Source organism: Carettochelys insculpta, chromosome 9 (assembly GCF_033958435.1).
Source record: "Carettochelys insculpta isolate YL-2023 chromosome 9, ASM3395843v1, whole genome shotgun sequence".
NCBI classification, from domain to species: domain Eukaryota; kingdom Metazoa; phylum Chordata; order Testudines; family Carettochelyidae; genus Carettochelys; species Carettochelys insculpta.
In genome coordinates this window covers 50,591,619-50,608,727 of record NC_134145.1, presented here as the reverse complement: position 1 = coordinate 50,608,727, position 17,109 = coordinate 50,591,619, and the positions used below count along the sequence as shown (strand labels likewise).

Below are 17,109 nucleotides of genomic sequence, written 5' to 3'. Positions count from 1 at the left end.
GGTGCATTTAAAATTATAGGGTGTTTGGTAGAGGTTTCTTAAGGTTGATGTTTCTCTGCTCTGTTGTTGCCTTCTTGGGTAAAGATCTTCAGCTCTGGGCCTACATCAGTATGTTAACAGCTTGTCATAGATGTTTAACTTCTTCTCTTCACCTTCTAATAGGCTGCATACAGAGCAACCTTGCTAATTCACACTAAGGATCATGAGGCCCCTTTTTAATTAGCATTTATGCCATTCAGTTATTTGTAAAAAGCAGGGATCTGGCATGTCAGCTTACAGCTGTCACTTTGAATTTGCCTCTCTGAAGGAACACTTTTCAAACACTTCAGCTTTTCGGTAGACCATCATTTTATTGAAGCATGATTTGTGCTCGGGTGCAGTGGTACGAGAGGCTGGAAGTAGTGTGCAAAAATTCTATTCCTGTGCAGCAAACACATTAGTGAGAAGTGAGATGGAGTACTAGTTATCTATAGCTTCACTGCATTATCCAAGGAAGCTGTAGTTCTGGTTCACTTCAGTGATACCGCATGTTCTCTGAAATTAACCAGACTTCTTTATAAACAGTTCTTGGGTTCTTCTAGCAACTCAAAGACTACAAAACCTGTTAAACTAGCTGCCTGGATATTCTTCCTATCTAGTGACTGTGTTTCTGATGTGGGAATTTAGAGTGGCAAACATTGTTCTCTGGTGGCGTTTAGCTGCCACAATGGTCCCTAAAAGATTCAGGCAGTTGGATGCAACTTGGAGCAGCCTTAAGGCTGCCTTAAGTTTTTTTGGTGCCAAACTGACTTTGTCTGGCACTAAGTTCCATGAGCTGAAAAAATGGCATAAGGCCACTTCTGCTGCCTCTTTCCATGGCATTTGTGCCTTAAGCACAGTTCCACAAAACTGCAGCAAGGGAGGTTTATGTTGGACATTAGGAAAAAGCTTCCTTATTGTCAGGGTCGTTAAGAACTGGAATAAACTGCCTAGGGAGGTAGTAGAATCTCCATCTTGGAGATTTTTAAGAGTAGGTTAGATAAATGCCTTTCGGGGGTGGTCTGGATAGTGCTTGGTCCTGCCATAAGTGCAGGGGACTGGACTAGATAACCTCTTTCTGGTCTACTAGTCTGTATGTCAGCAAGAGAATCTGGGTGTTTTTTTAAATGAATTAATTTGTTTTGAAAGTGCCATTTGGAGAGAATAATAATACTACTACTAATAAAAATATGGAGATACACATCTCATATGACTGGGAGGGACCTCCGGAGGTCATTGAGTCCACTCCCCTGCCCTCTTGGCAAGGCTAAACACTTCCCTTTTTTTTTAAATCTATTTTGCCCTAGATCCCTAAATGGTCCCCTCAAGGATTGAACTCACAACCCTGGGTTTATTAGGCCCGTGCTCAAACCGCTGAGGTATCCCTTAAATACGTTCAATCTTAAATACCAATTTAAATTTGGTTTGGGAGGGAAGGCAAGCTTATGAATTCCATATTTCAGTGTGTGTGTGCTCTGGCACCTATGGTAGATCGATTTTTAAATGAAGGTGATTTTAAATAATAAAAATTAAATGAAATTACCAAAATAGCTGAGACTGACTGCATTTAGAGTGCACTTAATTTTGAAGGAAGCCTGACTGAATTCACTGCCACTTTTTTTTGAGAAAACAAGTGTAGGATGGGGTTCCCTTGGGCAAGCTGTGTTATGCTGAAGTAACATAGGGATTAGATTTACAGCATCACCATTATGATCTGGGACCACGATGTTCCAAAATACAGGCCATCCATTATGTAATCTAAAATAAGAAAATGACATTCAGTGGCAACTGCCAATTGCTAGATTTCTCTTACTGCACTTTTCTGTATTCTAACTCTAGTTCATTAGTTAAACAGGCCATCATGATTAGCTAAGCTAAAACTTTTTTCTTTCTAGCAATATTCAATACAACAAACAGCTTGGGAATTTACTTGTCAAATCATACTTAGACTAAAAGAAACAGAGAGAGTCTTAAAGAATGTGGCATTGCAAAGTGAATTATTTAAATTGTTCACCAGTTGATCCACTCAGGCCATGTCTACACGTGCCCCAAACTTCAAAATGGCCACACAAATGGCCATTTCAAAGTTTACTAATGAAGCACTGAAATGCATATTCAGCGCTTCATTAGCATGCGGGCGGCAGCAGCGCTTCAAAATTGACGCTCCTTGCCGCCGCGCGTTTTGTCCAGACGGGGCTCCTTTTCGAAAGGACCCTGCCTACTTCGAAGTCCCCTTATTCCCATCAGCTCATGGGAATAAGGGGACTTCGAAGTAGGTGGGGTCCTTTCGAAAAGGAGCCCTGTCTGGATGCGCCGCGCGGCGGCAAGGAGTGTCAATTTCGAAGCGCCGCTGCCGCCCGCATGCTACTGAAACGCTGAATATGCATTTCAGCTCTTCATTAGTAAACATCGAAATGGCCATTTGCGTGGCCATTTCGAAGTTTGGGGCACGTGTAGACACGGCCTCAGTCATATCCACATCATTTTCTTCCAAAAAGCAGTTTTCCTTATGATGTTTAGTCTTTGCAACTAGGCCCTACATCATCAACTTGCACTACCTACACTTGACTCTTTCTCCTTTTTTATCTGAGAAATGAATCTTTTCAAAGTATTCCCAGTTAGGGTGTCTCTTATGCTTAGATGTCATGACGGATTTTCTGTGGCAAAGTATGGAGGAATATAGAAAGCTGTGTCTGTTGAATAATGTCATCCCTTTTGTTTTCCTGTCCGTTCCACTATTCCGTTCTATGTTGCCTCAGTCCTTCCCTATATATTGGCTCTCTAGCTTTAACACAGCATTTTAGCTAACTCCTCTGCTGTGCTTGGCCAAGATCCACTACTGCATAAGCTCAGAACAAACACAGTCCTATCCAGGTTGTGTCCATTGTTGCACGTTACTTTTGAAAGCCCAGAACTTTGAGGAAGCAAGAGCTAGTAGTTAGGCTGGATGGACTATATCTTTTAGTTCATTTTCATGAGTCTAAGTGTATGTGTAGCATGTTTGTGAGGAGATTTAACTGTAACTGTTAGTTTTAAATGAAAAATTCCATTGACTTTTTTAAATCAATTTTTATTTTAAAAAAAATCGAATTTTTTCCCACCGTTGCCAGATAACCCAAAAGCCATTCTCTAAATTGTCTGTGACTTCCAAAGATGACTTGTAGCTCCTTTTTAAATTGTTACTATTCAATTAAAAAGTTGGTTTTAGTAATCCAACACTCGGCAATCCGTTGGTGCAGCTTGGCTGCAAAATGACACCAGCTTGACAAGGAATTCCCTCAGTGACAAAATCTTAAATGTAATGATTTCTGTGACGTTTAGCTTAGAATCCTACTCACTTAAAAGAGGGCAGGGGTATTGTACTCAAGCTGCTTTATAAATAAACGTTGTTGCTATAGGATGAAGAGTGTGTACGTCTTGACAAGGAGCGACTGGCAGCTCGGTTGGAGGGACATAAAGAAGGTATTGTGCAGACAGAGCAGATCAGGTAAAAAATCTTTTTTTCGCTCTTTGGGAGGTAGTTCCTGGTTTTAAGGATTTTAAAATAGACTGTTTATTTCAGCTATTCTCAAGTATATGTCTAGTAGCCCGATGAAGGGTTCTCTGGACTTCTGCGGAGAAACTGTTAGCCATCTGACTGGCAGAGTTGTCAGAAGTTCGGAGGTCAGACTGCTGTTTTGGAGGGTTAACTTCTGAGAAATGTTTGGACTGTGTTTGTCTGCCTGAGTAGTGATTTCCTTTTTCCTTCTGTTTCTGCCAGTATTAAATAAGCAGGCTAGTAAAATGGAAAACACCAATAAGGGAAGCTGCTGTCCTTTACCTCCTGCCTTTAAAATAAAAACACCCATAGTTTTTGAGGAATGTGAATCCACCAGCATTCCATCTGATTTTTATCTCTCCATGGGTGAAATAAGGGTTATGTGCATCAAGACATGTCACATATGTTTGTGCACCAGGACATGTCACCATAGAGAAACATGCTGCCAGTTGTGGGTACTCTGGTAATCAGCTGCATGGCACCTGACTCTCTCCTGGGTAACTGCCTAAGCTGCTGCCTGGTTCCCAGTTCCCTGCCACTTGTGGGACCAGGGAAACTGATGAGCTTATAGCTGATCAGTTTCCCGGGTCCCCTAAGTGGTGGGGAGCTGGGAACCAAGAGGCAGCCTGGTTTCCGTCTCCCCACTGCTTGCGGGACCTGGGAGTATGACCAGCCATGTGCTGGTCAGTTTCCCGGGTCCCGCAAACAATGGGGAGACAGGAACCAGGCTGCTCCCTGATTCCCAGCTCCTCATATCTCTTGTATGCCTCAGTTCTCCAGCTGTAAAATTCTGCACAACCTCTCTGAATACCCACATTCAAGGAGAAGAGGTGAATGTCCTACTTCAGCTATGTCTACACGTGAAGCCTACATCGAAGTAGCTTATTTCGATGTAGCGACATCGAAATAGTCTATTTCGATGAATAACGTCTACACATCCTCCAGGGCTGGCAATGTCGACGTTCAACATCGACGTTGTGCAGCACCACATCGAAATAGGCGCTGCGAGGGAACGTCTACACACTAAAGTAGCACACATCGAAATAAGGGTGCCAGGCACAGCTGCAGACAGGGTCACAGGGCAGACTCAACATCAAGCCGCTCCCTTAAAGGGCCCCTCCCAGACACAGTTGCACTAAACAGCACAAGATCTACAGAGCCGACAACTGGTTGCAGACCCTGTGCATGCAGCATGGATCCCCAGCTGCCGCAGCAGCAGCCAGAAGCCCTGGGCTAAGGGCTGCTGCACACAATGACCATAGAGCCCCGCAGGGGCTGGAGAGAGCACGTCTCTCAACCCCTCAGCTGATGGCCACCATGGTGGACCCTGCTATTTCGATTGTTGCAGGACGCGGATCATCTACACGTGCCCTACTTTGACGTTCAACTTCAAAGTAGGGCGCTATTCCCATCCCCTCATGGGGTTAGCGGCTTTGACGTCTTGCTGCCTAACGTCGATGTTCACATCGAAATAGCGCCCAACACGTGTAGCCATGACGGGCGCTATTTCGAAGTTAGTGCTGGTACTTCGAAGTAGTGTGCACGTGTAGACACAGCTTTTGTGAGGTGCTCAGATACTGTTGTGAATACTGAAATGAACAAGACTTGAACATATCTTTTCCCTGTCAACTAAAATTACATCAGACTGTACAGACAGCAATAGGCGTGACATGGTTGTTACTATTCCAACGTTTATCTAGAATCCACAATTAACATGGAAGTTTGTGGTAAAGTATACCTTTCATTGTTAAAGGAGCCAGCCACCTGCATAGCTGCAGTTAAAGGCCAACTTCAATAAAAGACTACTTAATCACTCCCTAACTTCAAAAAGTGACAGGTAGCCAGGTTAGTCTGCATTCTATCAAAACAAAAAAAAACCACTCATGTAGCACTTTAAAGAATAACAAAATATTTTTGTTATAATATTATTTTGTTAGTCTTTAAAGTGCTTCATGAGTGCTTTTTTGTTTTAACTTCAAAAAATTTATTGATCTACTTTGTTCTGAGTCAGGTAAATGAGGGTTGTGTTGTTCTAATGCGAACCTATCAGAACTAGCTTCCATCTGGTGTTCTGTGGAATACCAGACAGTGTTGCAATGAGGATTGTGGATTATTCATTATTATATTTTACAACTCATTTTTAAAACTTTTTAGTAGTCCAAAACCCACCTTTTATAAAATGCAAGTTATATGATACTTAAAAGGTCAGACTTGAAGTGTGTGTGTACCTGTAAAATTACTTTAAAATAAACTACACAAACAAGATCCGCTTCAATATAGCTTTCTTTCATAATAGAACGCTTTCCAATCATGTTAATTAGGAATACTCTTTCTTCCACACAAACTGCAAAATAAAATGCAGATAGACTTAAATACAGACATCTTTTTCTAGCCCAATTTTCATTTTATTCTGCAACTTTCCTTGAGAATAGTATCTGAATTGGTGGAGTTGCACTGTCATGTAGCTGAATTTCATTTTGTTCCCATTTAAACATGAATACATGTATACAGCTTAAACATGTAGGGTGGGGAAGTTCTGAATCAAGAAGAACTCTTTGAAATGCAGCACAGGTTCATAGTGACAAAGTTTAATGCCATCTTAACTCTTGGTGTGGATGAAATATATTGGTAACGTTGGTACGTTTCTGAGAGTACAAGTGTCAATATAACAGAACCACTGCCATAGTTAGGGCTAAGAGATAGTCGTTTTACTAACCATAGCAGTGGCTAAGGATTGAATAGATCAGTAATTTGAACTATATTCATTAGTGCGTAATGGAGGAACAAGTGTTGTCTATATTATAAACTGAAGCCTTTAGTCTTTGACATGTACATTTCATATAAATTGCTTTTCTCTTTTTCTCTTTCTCTCTGTACATATAAAAATCTACATATTGCATTCTTTAAGTTGTTTTTGGTGGTTTTTAAAATTACAAATTATCTTGTCGGAGAATGACTCATTTTCAAAGTCGTAGTGGTGAGGATGTATAAAAAACCTTAATGTAAGTCTGTAGAGACATGGACACCACCTTTATGATGAATAGCACAGATACAAACTCCTAGCAGTTTACGAGAAAATCAAGTCTGATTTTTCATATGGACCTTAGAATAGAAAACTATAACTGATTTATGCCATTACTCAGCCTCCTCTGATATTCTTGTTTAGATCCTTGTCTGAAGCCATGTCTGTGGAAAAAATTGCTGCTATCAAAGCGAAAATCATGGCGAAGAAAAGATCCACAATTAAGACTGATCTGGATGATGACATAACTGCTCTTAAACAAAGAAGTTTTGTTGATGCGGAGGTAGATGTAACCAGAGACATCGTCAGCAGGGAGAGAGTGTGGAGGACAAGAACAACAATTTTACAAAGCACTGGCAAGGTAATGCTTCTAATTATCAACTTTTTTTAAATCAGCATTTGGTGCAGGAGTGGGCATGCTTTTTGGCCTGAGGGCCATGTCTTGAAATGGAAATTGTATGAAGGGCCAGCTGGGGCATGGGAGGGTGGTATGAGGGTTCCACATATGGGATATAGATGCTTGGGTGGGGCTGGGGATGAGGAGTTTGCAGGGGCAGGAGGTTGCCCCAGGCAGGGATCAAAGTGTTTGGAGGGCAGGAGAGGGGATTAGCGGGGGGTTAGGACATGGTTGAGGGGGACCTTAGGCTTCAGGATCCAGGCGGCGCTTACGTGAAGCAGCTTCTGAAAGCAGTGACTTGCCTCTCCACCCCCGCCCCGCCTCCCCCAGCTCCCACATGGGAGCAGGGCCACGCAGTTCTGTGTGTGTTGTGCTAGCCGCAGGGACTGGCCCCACATCTCTCATTGGCCGCGATTTCTAATGTTGGTGGGAGAAACTCCCTTGCTGATGTAGCACTGTGCCTACTACCACATACAACAGCAAAACTCAAGTTGCTCATGGGGGTTTCTTGTTGGTTTTTTTTTTTTTTTGACACTCTGAGCAGCATAAATTTTACCAACCTTTAAACAGTTGTGGAGACATGGCCTTAGCAAAGTCTAAACTGGAATAGTTCCAAGGGAGGCAAGGCAGTTTGGACTTTTCATGTTCACTTACGCTAATGGTCATGGTCAGAAGATTTCTACCTTAATTGAACCCCTTGGGAGAGGTTAAGTAGTAACACAAAGTGATTTAGTCTTTGGACCTAGATGGTGGGGTTTACGAAGAGGGGTAAAGCTCAGACTAAACAATCATGTTGTATTTGTTGAGGTGGTGGAGCTACACTTTTGCATTTCCTGCCTAAACACTCTTGCTGAAAGAATATTGGTGTCATGTTTCTGCTGCTGTTTGTTACTAACTCAAGCCATACTTGATCTTTTTTTAAAAAAAAAATTTTTTTTTTTGAACAGGCAAGACTTTAGCAGCTATCACAGAATACGTGGGAACTGAAGGAGCCTGGATGGCTTTTTCCCTCTCCCAGAGTCCCGCACTGAATTAGCGGGGTCATCCCTTTCCTTATCACGTGACGTGGACAGGAACCACATGGAGTGGGATGAGGAGAAAGGGGTGGGAGTCCCACCCCAGAATTTCTCTTGTGTACGGGAGTCAGAGTAGTGGAGTTGGGGAGATTCTAGTGTAAGCCTCTCCACATACATGGGGGAGAGACAGATGATGATGCATATGGCTTGTCATAAAGCTTGCTCTTCTCCTTGGGACAATCTTAACCAATCTGTAAAAGAGAATGAGGACAATAGAGATTCTTCACTTCCAATGTATGCATAGGAACCAGGGAAGAGCAGCAGGTTCCTGATGGAAGATGGAGATTGATTCTATTTTAGGAACCTCTTGGGGCTTATGGAGCAGTGTCTTAAGTGGAATAGCAAAGAAACTGATCTTTTCCAGGGTGCTAGTTGCACAGTTCTCACTGTAGGGTTTTGGTCTTCCATTCTACCAGTTGCTCAAGGTGTGTTATGCAGGTGAGAAATAATCAACCAAAGACAAGGTTACTTGTTTTGCCAACTGAATATGAAAGTAACCACATGTTGCCATCATAGAAATGAGCAAAAAAAATTCAAAATTTTAGTGTGCTTGTCTTAGTAAAAGTGATGGTGTGAAGATGGTGGTATGGTACGGTAGTATTTGTTTTCTGCCCTTAGTGTGTCCGCAGGTCACGGATCAGTAAGTCTGCAAGTTTAAAAAAATCTTAGCTGACCATTGTGCCTTGGTACAGAATATTGAACATTCTTGCCAATGGTACATGTTCTGTGCAACCCTATTTTCTCCTGTTAGTTTACAAGTGTTTAAATGACTGCAATTTAGTGAAGAATTCTGTGGAAATTGGAGTGGAATTTGGTTCACTCAGTCGTAGCTGTTTTTTCATCTGCTACGCCATTCTTATGACTTAATTTTAGCCATAGAAGTTGGCAGATACGACTGAACACACAAAGGAGCATTTGAGTTGAGTTAAATAGGTGCCATTTTTGTACATTGCTTTTCATAGCCAAAAAATACTTTGATATCTGTTAAACTATTTTTCCTTTAAACTGGCTAACTTTGGGAACTGCTTTGGAAGAGAAATTGCTTAGAAGCTGTTTGGCAGGGTTGCATATTTTCAGGCTAGAGTGGAAGCATCAGTCTAACTGAAAATAGTCTTAACGGGAAACTACCAATTTGACCTGTCTTTTAAATGCTGATTAGTGTCCAAGGTGTGCTTCTTGGTCGCTGTTCAAGTATTTTGTTTTGGTTTATTTTCAGTCACAGTTTACCATTTTAAGGCATTTCTCTCATTTGGGTAAAAGACCAACCTAGAGTAGAAACTATTAATATGTAAAGTGCTATCAAATGCTCAAAACGAACAAAAACATTAGATGTTGGTCTGTTTCTGCAAAAAACAAGAAGTCCTATGGCACCTTAAGACTTAACAGTAGGGCATAAGCTTTCATGGGTAAAATGCACTTCATCAGATGAGTTGTAGTGGAAATCACAGAGGCAGGGATGTGTATGTATAAGAACAACAAAAGAGCTTGTCAAGTGTAGGACTATTGTTAATAAATTTCATCAAATCAGCCTGGATCTGTCTGATTGAAAGCCTGTGTTGTAGAGATGTGAATCTCAAGAGAACAGAAATGGTCTTTGTAGTGCATTAACCAGGTAAGATCCTTGTTCAGTCTTAAGTTGATGGTATTGAATTTGTAAATGAACTTCAGTTCAGTTGTCTCCTTTTTGTAATCGAGTTTTAAAGTTCTTTTATAGAAGGATGGTTACTTCTAAATTCATTACTGAATGTCCAGGGAAGTGAAAATGTTCCCCTACAGGTTTGTGTTACATTTTCCTCATCTCTGATTTGGCACCATCTATCCTTTGCCACAGAGATTGTCCAATATATGTGTCAGGTGGGACATTTCTGGCACACAATGGTGTATATCACATTTGTAGATGTGCAGCTGGATGAGTCTCTCATGGTGTGGCTGATGTTGGGGAGGTAGGAGTAGCTCTGCTAATTGCAAGAAGGAAAAGTGGGGCCTGATTTGAAAAGGTTGCCCATCCCTGTGCTGCTGTGTATAGATCTATCCCTACCTCTGAGATTTCCACTCCATGCATCTGACAAAGTGGTTTTTGCCCATGAAAGCTTATACCCAAGTCAAGCTGTTACTATTTTTTCCAGGTACAGTAAATGTAGTTGCTACTGAAAATAGTATTCAGTGTTTTCGGTAGAAGTGAAACATGCTTGTTTATTTCTAACTAGTTTGAGGATGTGCAGATCAATCTTCCCCTTAATTTTCACTTCAGTGATAGTAAATAACATTTTCTTTTACAAAACAATTTGTAAAGCATGTACTTTGGAGTCTGAAGCATTGACATTCACCATATAGTTGGTATGAGGTCTTGCTGTTATAATCTGTTTATTGACGACTAAATCTAGTCCCTGAGAAAAGGTTAGGTTTGACTTGTCAGATCTTATATAATTACAAGCAGTTTGAACTGAAATGCTAAATGTTTCAGATATGCCAAAAGTGATAGTTACGTTTTCAATGTTACAAGTCTTTTTAGGGGGTGCAGGGGGAAATCCCCATTGTGAGTTATTCAGTTATAAAATATTTTTTACCAAAATAGAGAGAATTTGTTGAAGATTAAATAAAACTGGTAGAGAATAATACATGGGGAATGGGTGTTAGTTTCCCGCTCTAAATATGCGTATGTTGCTTCTTGGAAATTTCGTATCAAAAATTAAAACTTCTGCACAGAATATTTTAAGTTCTGCAAAATTTTTCATCTTTTATTTTTCAAAATACAGTACTACTATATAAATTTCAGTGATTTATTTTGAAATGCTGGTGAACAAGTAGCTCTATAATAATACGGAAAAAGAGATTCAGGAAATTGATTCCCTACTAGGCTTATTAATACTGAACTTTGAGTAAAAGTTAATTTAAATTAAAATCCCAGAAATGTATTCCTGGTGCCCCTCAGAAGTAGTGCCAAGACTTGGGATGCTAGGAATAAAAGAGCTGAGGGAGAGGGAAGTAATTGCTGGGAATGAGCCTGGAGGTTGGTTGTGGATGGGGGAAGTATGGAAAAGGAATTTTTTTTAAGAGGAGGAGGAGGATAGGATGGAGGGTGGGGGTTAGGGAGTTGGGGAGCCTTCTCTGTGCAGACCCTGGCTGACCTTTAGCTTTTCCTCTTTGGTCAGGCACAACTTTTCGTCTCCAGGTGTCACTGCATCCTTCAGTTAGCCCTCTTATCACCATGTGTCTCTGCATTCCCCATCACTGTGACTCCACACCACGCAAGTCAGCCCATCAATCCCTGCACCTCCATTCTTATGTGGCCCTGTCCACCCCCATTCAACCCCTGCCTCAGTGTGTCCCCTCCACTAGTTCTTCTGAACCCCAATCTGATTTCCCCACCACCTGCAGCCCTGTGTTCCCCATTGTCTCTCTTCCTTCCTCACAATATACTGTGTCACTTCCTTTGCTGAGGTCTGCACCGTGAGAATCTTAGTAGCACTTATTCTAAATTAAACTCGTCCTTGCTAGAGCTGGAAGGAAGAGCTGTAAAGTTCACAGGAATATTGGCAGGGAGTCTCCATTTTATTGATTTTTCATGTACTCATCTTAAAAACCTTTTTTCTTTTTTTTTCACAACACTTCCAAAAATAAATTTGTCACTTAGTAGTCAGAGTGTGGACTCTCTTGTTGGGTTGAAAATGTGGGAGGGAGTAGGGTAGTGGGGAGGGAAAGGGGAAGGGGAAGTGTCAGAATTGAAGTATAAACATGCCCTATGATTATGCTTGAATAGGGCCAGAGAGGTAGCCATGTTAGTCTGTAATCTGTCAAAACAAACAAAATGTCATGTTGCACTTCAGAGATTAACAAAATAATTTATTCGGTGATGAGGTTTTGTGGGACAGACCCAGTTCTTGAGATCTGAAGAAGTGGGTCTGTCCCACAAAACCTCATCACCTATTAAATTTTTGTTAGTCTTGAAAGTGCTACGTGACTGTTGGTTTGTTTTGATATGATTATGCTTGTGTGTTTATGTACTTTTTGAAGGAAGCTTCCATACTTCTTAGAGCTGGGTGTTTTAAGACTTTCTGAACTCTTCCATGTTTTTTCTTTTTTTCCTCTAGAATCTAACCATTTCTAGTGTACTGCAGTTCAAACAATGAACTCCATGCTATAGTGAGAATTTTGATTCCCATATCTAAAACTTATGTTTCAGAGTTACTTTTTCCCCTGCAGAATGAGTCATACCCACAGGTGAAGGGAATATTAGGTAATCTCATTCTTTTCCCTTCTCACCCAACCTAGGGGAAGTCAACAAGGACTGCACCAGAGTGCTTCCATAGGCCCTATTTTAACGAACAAGCTGAAATAGTTGCTGTATCCCTTTTTATGATACTTATGCTGGAGCTTTTTCCATTTTTGTGGCCCATCTCTTGGTGTGCCCTGAATCTCTTCTTTGTTGAGCTCTTTGGTGATGGTGCTGTCAGAGGTCAGGGCAACTGCACTTTTATATAGTCCAGCAATGATCTCAATCCTCAGGCTTTCAGATGTCACCTCTTTCGGGAACCTTCCAATTCTCTACCTCCTGATTGCAGTATTTTCAGTGCTCATGCTGCCACAGTCGAGGCAGACTTCCCAATCAGGCCAGCATCTTTGCTTTGCTTTTTCTTTGAAGGCTTATGAACAGAGTAACTGCCTGTGGTTTTAAGTCACCACCAAACAGCTTTTTCTAAGCAAGTGCCTTTTATCTTAGTGTGAAAGCATTATAGAGAACCAAATTAAAAACAATAAAAGGACATACACATACTAATAACTTACTAGAGCTCATCTCCCACCTTCATGAGGCCTCTGCACAAAACAAAAAAGCAGTCCTGTAATACTTTAGACTAACAAAATAATTTATTAGGTGATGAGCTTTTGTGGAACAGACCAGTTTCCTCAGCTCTGGAAAATTCTGATAAGTTCTCATTGTGTCAGTTTACTTACAATAAAAACATGGGGGGGGAAATGAAATGCAAATTGATGAATTAGCTATATCAGTTTTCACTTCATTTTTTCCCCGTCTTTCTGTTATGTTCTCTTTGTATCAGTTTACTTTCATCAGAATTTCCAGGTCTGAAGAAGTGGGTCTGTCCCACAAAAGCTCATCACCTAAAGAATTATTTGTTAGTCTTTAAAGTGCTACATGACTGCTTGTTTGTTTTGTGAAGATACAGACTAATATGGCTACCTTCCAGTCCATTTTTCAGTGTTTTTTTTCTCTGAACTCTTGTGTGTGTGTGAAGGAATGGGCCAGGGATTGAAAAATCTGGGACCATGAAGGCTGCTCTTTGGCACAAAGGGCCTTCGTAGCCCCTACACAAGTTTTTTTTTCTGAAAGACTCTTTCAGAAAGGTGTTCTTCTTCTTTTTTTGGGGAGGGGGAGGAAGAGGACCTTCGAAAGAATGCGGTGCTTCTTCTGAAAGGAATTTGAAAGAGCGCATTTTTTGTGTGGATGCTCCACTTGTTCTTTCAGAAGAGGGCCTGATTATTCCAGAAAAGACTTACCTCATGTAGACGTGGTCATGGAGAGAATAGTCTCCCATCAAACCATTATGTAATATGTCAGAAAATTAACGTTCTATACTTCTGCAAAGATAGCCTCATATTAAAGGCTCCATATAGATGCAATTGAGTCAACTTTGCTCTTGTTGTCACACTTTCAGACTTCCATATGGATGTGAGGTAAAGCTTAGAAATTTATAGAAACATTTTGTTCTTTGAATGTAAAAGCAATTTTATGTGTGATCTGTAGGTGGCAGAATTGTTCTGTGCTCCTGAAACTATCAGCTTATTACAGTGAACTTCTTAGCTGAAGTAATTAGTAAGGCCGAGGTCTACCCAGTTAAGAGCTAGTGTCCTTGTTTGTTCACAGAATAAATATGTAGTTTAAAAACGGTGACTAAGAGTATGACTGTCTCTGCAATATCCTGGGACCAATGCAGTCACAATGCTGCACATCTGGTAGTTTTATTTTATGATTCAAATCCCCATTTCATCTTTATAGAAGTTTAGTTATGTCTGTATTAGTATTTTTAGTGGATCTTAGCATGCATAATTTCTCTGCAAATTTTTTGTTCCGTATAAAAATGCCCAGAGTATGTGTTTTTACTTACAAGTAAGGGCCAGATTCCTATCCCTTACTTGCATAGAATACCATTGAACTTTACTTGACTGATAATCCCATTGAATTATTTGGGCATTTACTACTTGAGCAAGTGTTACTCTACTTCAGTAAGGATTATGGTATTTGGTCCTAAATAAATAAATCCATTACGTGGGAATGGTGTTTTGAATGAGGGCTTGTCTACACTGGGAAGTTGCCTTCATGTTTTAGTGTTCTTGCCTGAATAGCTACTGTGGAACGGCTCACCACGTGAACACTTGCTGTATGTTGGGTGCCGTTGTGCAGTTGAGCTTCATGCACTTTGGAAGTAGCTTAATCCGCTTTGGCAGTTAGGCTAATCCAAACTGCATAACGGCACATTTTGTGCACAATAAGTGTGTCCAAACAGGGAGCTAACACAAAATAGCTTACATTTTAAGCTCACACTCATTTATTTCACAGTAGCTTCCCTGTGCAGACCATCTTCAGAGAAACTTGAAGGCAGAGTCCAGTTTGCATAACTGGCTATACAGGGGAAAAGTAGAAATGAAGCAAATGGAGTTTGTACACAGTTTTAGTCCTCTGCCACATTGTAATGTTTATGGCCATTTCAAATTCCTGAATTCGTTTTTATTCTGTTTCACTTAAAGATTTCAAATGTCTTTTTCATGTAATGCCCTTTTAATATAAAAATACGAGGGGAATAAAGTATAATAATGTAAAAGAAATGAGGTGTGAAATCTGTTCTGCATAGTATAATCCACACAGTAAATGGAAATATCTGTATTGTGTGCATATAGTATACTATAGTACTGCTGAAACCTCCAGTTGGAACCCTAGGATGCAATTCTTGATTCAAAGAGCAGCTGTTTGTGAAAAGTAGTGTGTGGTTGCTGTATTTAGACTTCTACAGAAGTCTCTAATTCAGCCTCTAAATTTACATTCTTTGAATATCTCACAGAATCGTAAAATTTATTATTTCAGTGTTCCAAAATGAATCTCGTGCACACTAATCTAACCACAGACCCAGTCAAATTTATTTTTCAGTTCCTCTATTTTCACTCTTAAAAACCCACATGAGCAGGTTAAATGTGCATACTGCATGCATTAAAATGATACTGGAAGTGCAATAAAACTCAGGCCTGAAGGCAACTAGAAATTGTATGCTGACAAAATTTTAACAAGAGATCCCCTCTGACTCAATAGTTGATACATATGATATGGCCTGATGCATGCTTTCTCCTTTCCATCCCACTGAACAATCACTCTTCTCATTGGCTTCCATTCATAGCTCCAGTACCTTTTTATCTCTTTCCCTGCATTTCACATGTCTTCTAGGTGTTTCTCCTGTCTTACAGGTGTTCCTTATACCAATAGCAAATGTGTCAGGCATGTAATTCTCTGGTCTTTGCTTCCAGGGTAGGGGATCACTATGCGGGGATGTATGTTGGCGTGGGAAGGCGAGGATTTAGGTGAGGAGCTGGTACTCTAGAGAGTTGGGCTGGATGGTCGGTCTGAGATTGAATCCATTTTTGTTCCTGAGGTATGCAGGTCTCACCTCACAGCTGGTAGTCTTCCTTGTGTTGGAGGAATATTCTCCCTTTTCCAAAGTAATGAGTTGGGAGTAGCAGTTTACATCTAACTAGTTTTGGGTGGTGGGTTGTCTGGTAGTGCAGGAGTTAAAGTTGGGGAACAGGCTCCAGGCTCCCCCTCATGCTAGGTCTGGACAGGCATTGGACAAAGTCCAGCTGCCCCGTCTTCAGAACTTGGTTTGGTACAGAAGTTTTAACCCCACCTTTTTTCCCTGTTCACTCTCTTCAGCAACTGGGAGGGATTGCTTATAGAGGTGCCCATTAAGGGTGCAGGAGGTGAATTCCCAATGCAGTGGCCAGATCCAAAACACTTATACCTGCAGCTGCCTCAGTGAACAGTAGCTAACAAAGCTGCAGCCAGGATTGAAAATTGTAAGAAGTAGGATTGACTTTCTCTCCTAAGTCTTGTCTGCCACCACTACGCTATTTGCGGAACTGGTCTAATCATTTTGAGATTAGCCAGTTGATCCTTCTTCAGGTAACCCCAAACTTAACTGCTTTCACGCACCTCAGTGGGTGAGTTTTATATCTCCTTCTGCAGTATCCAAGAGCAGATATTCCTGCTCCAGTGTTCCTTATAAGCTGGATGCTTCTGCGGCCCTCCCAGAAGAGATTCAGGTACTGCCCAGCTGATTTGCAGCGCATCCACTGCTGGCAGCATTTGTTTCTGTTGGTGCTGCGCCTCCACATATGCCTTCGTGCCCATAACAAAATTTATTCTGCCTGTGGATTGAAAAAAAAAAAAAAAGTGAGCAATTCCCTCCACCCCCCAAAAAAATCCGTGTAAGTTTCCTTCTGTTCCCAGTGTTTGACTGCGTCTTTCATGGTCATGTCTTTGTATGTGGTGTTAGGGTGACAGCGTCTTGTCTCATATCTAAAGAGATGGTGATTAGTTGAGGCTTTTACATAGGATCATATTACGAAAAGCTTTGTCCACTGCATTTTTTAGAGAGATAGTGCTAGCTTGCGTTTAAATAGACCATAGCATTTACATGCAGTCATAAATGCCTGAGTATGCCTCATTTTAGGGTACTAGCTCAAAATAAATTCCCTAAATACCAAGTTGCTTTGTTTTGGTGCTCAGGCACGCGTTTCCCAGGCTATTCTTGTGGTGTTAGTATAGCTGGTTGTTTTAAAAAATAACCCTCAAAAGCTTCAATTGCAGTGTGAAATTGTTTCCCTTACTTCTCTCTCATCATTTCCTGACCGTTTAGAATGAAAATTTCCCAATAAAATGATTTTCAAATATTTCTATAAATTTTGTTTTTGACCAGCTTGAATTATTGGTCACTTTTTTTTTAGATGGGGCAAAACCAGAACATAAGCAGGCAGGTATAGTTTATAACTTTAGAGA

The 17,109-nt window shown here is 40.8% G+C and overlaps 1 protein-coding gene across 1 annotated transcript in view; it reads left to right on the top strand.

The window, feature by feature from the left end:
• Positions 1–17,109, top strand: part of CDC73 (cell division cycle 73) — a 171,748-nt gene that overhangs the window by 12,508 nt on the left and 142,131 nt on the right. Inside the window, exons 6-7 of the mRNA XM_075002235.1 lie at positions 3,417–3,505; positions 6,723–6,939. Of these exons, the coding sequence (XP_074858336.1) occupies positions 3,417–3,505; positions 6,723–6,939 (306 nt within the window). The remainder of the gene's footprint in view (positions 1–3,416; positions 3,506–6,722; positions 6,940–17,109) is intronic.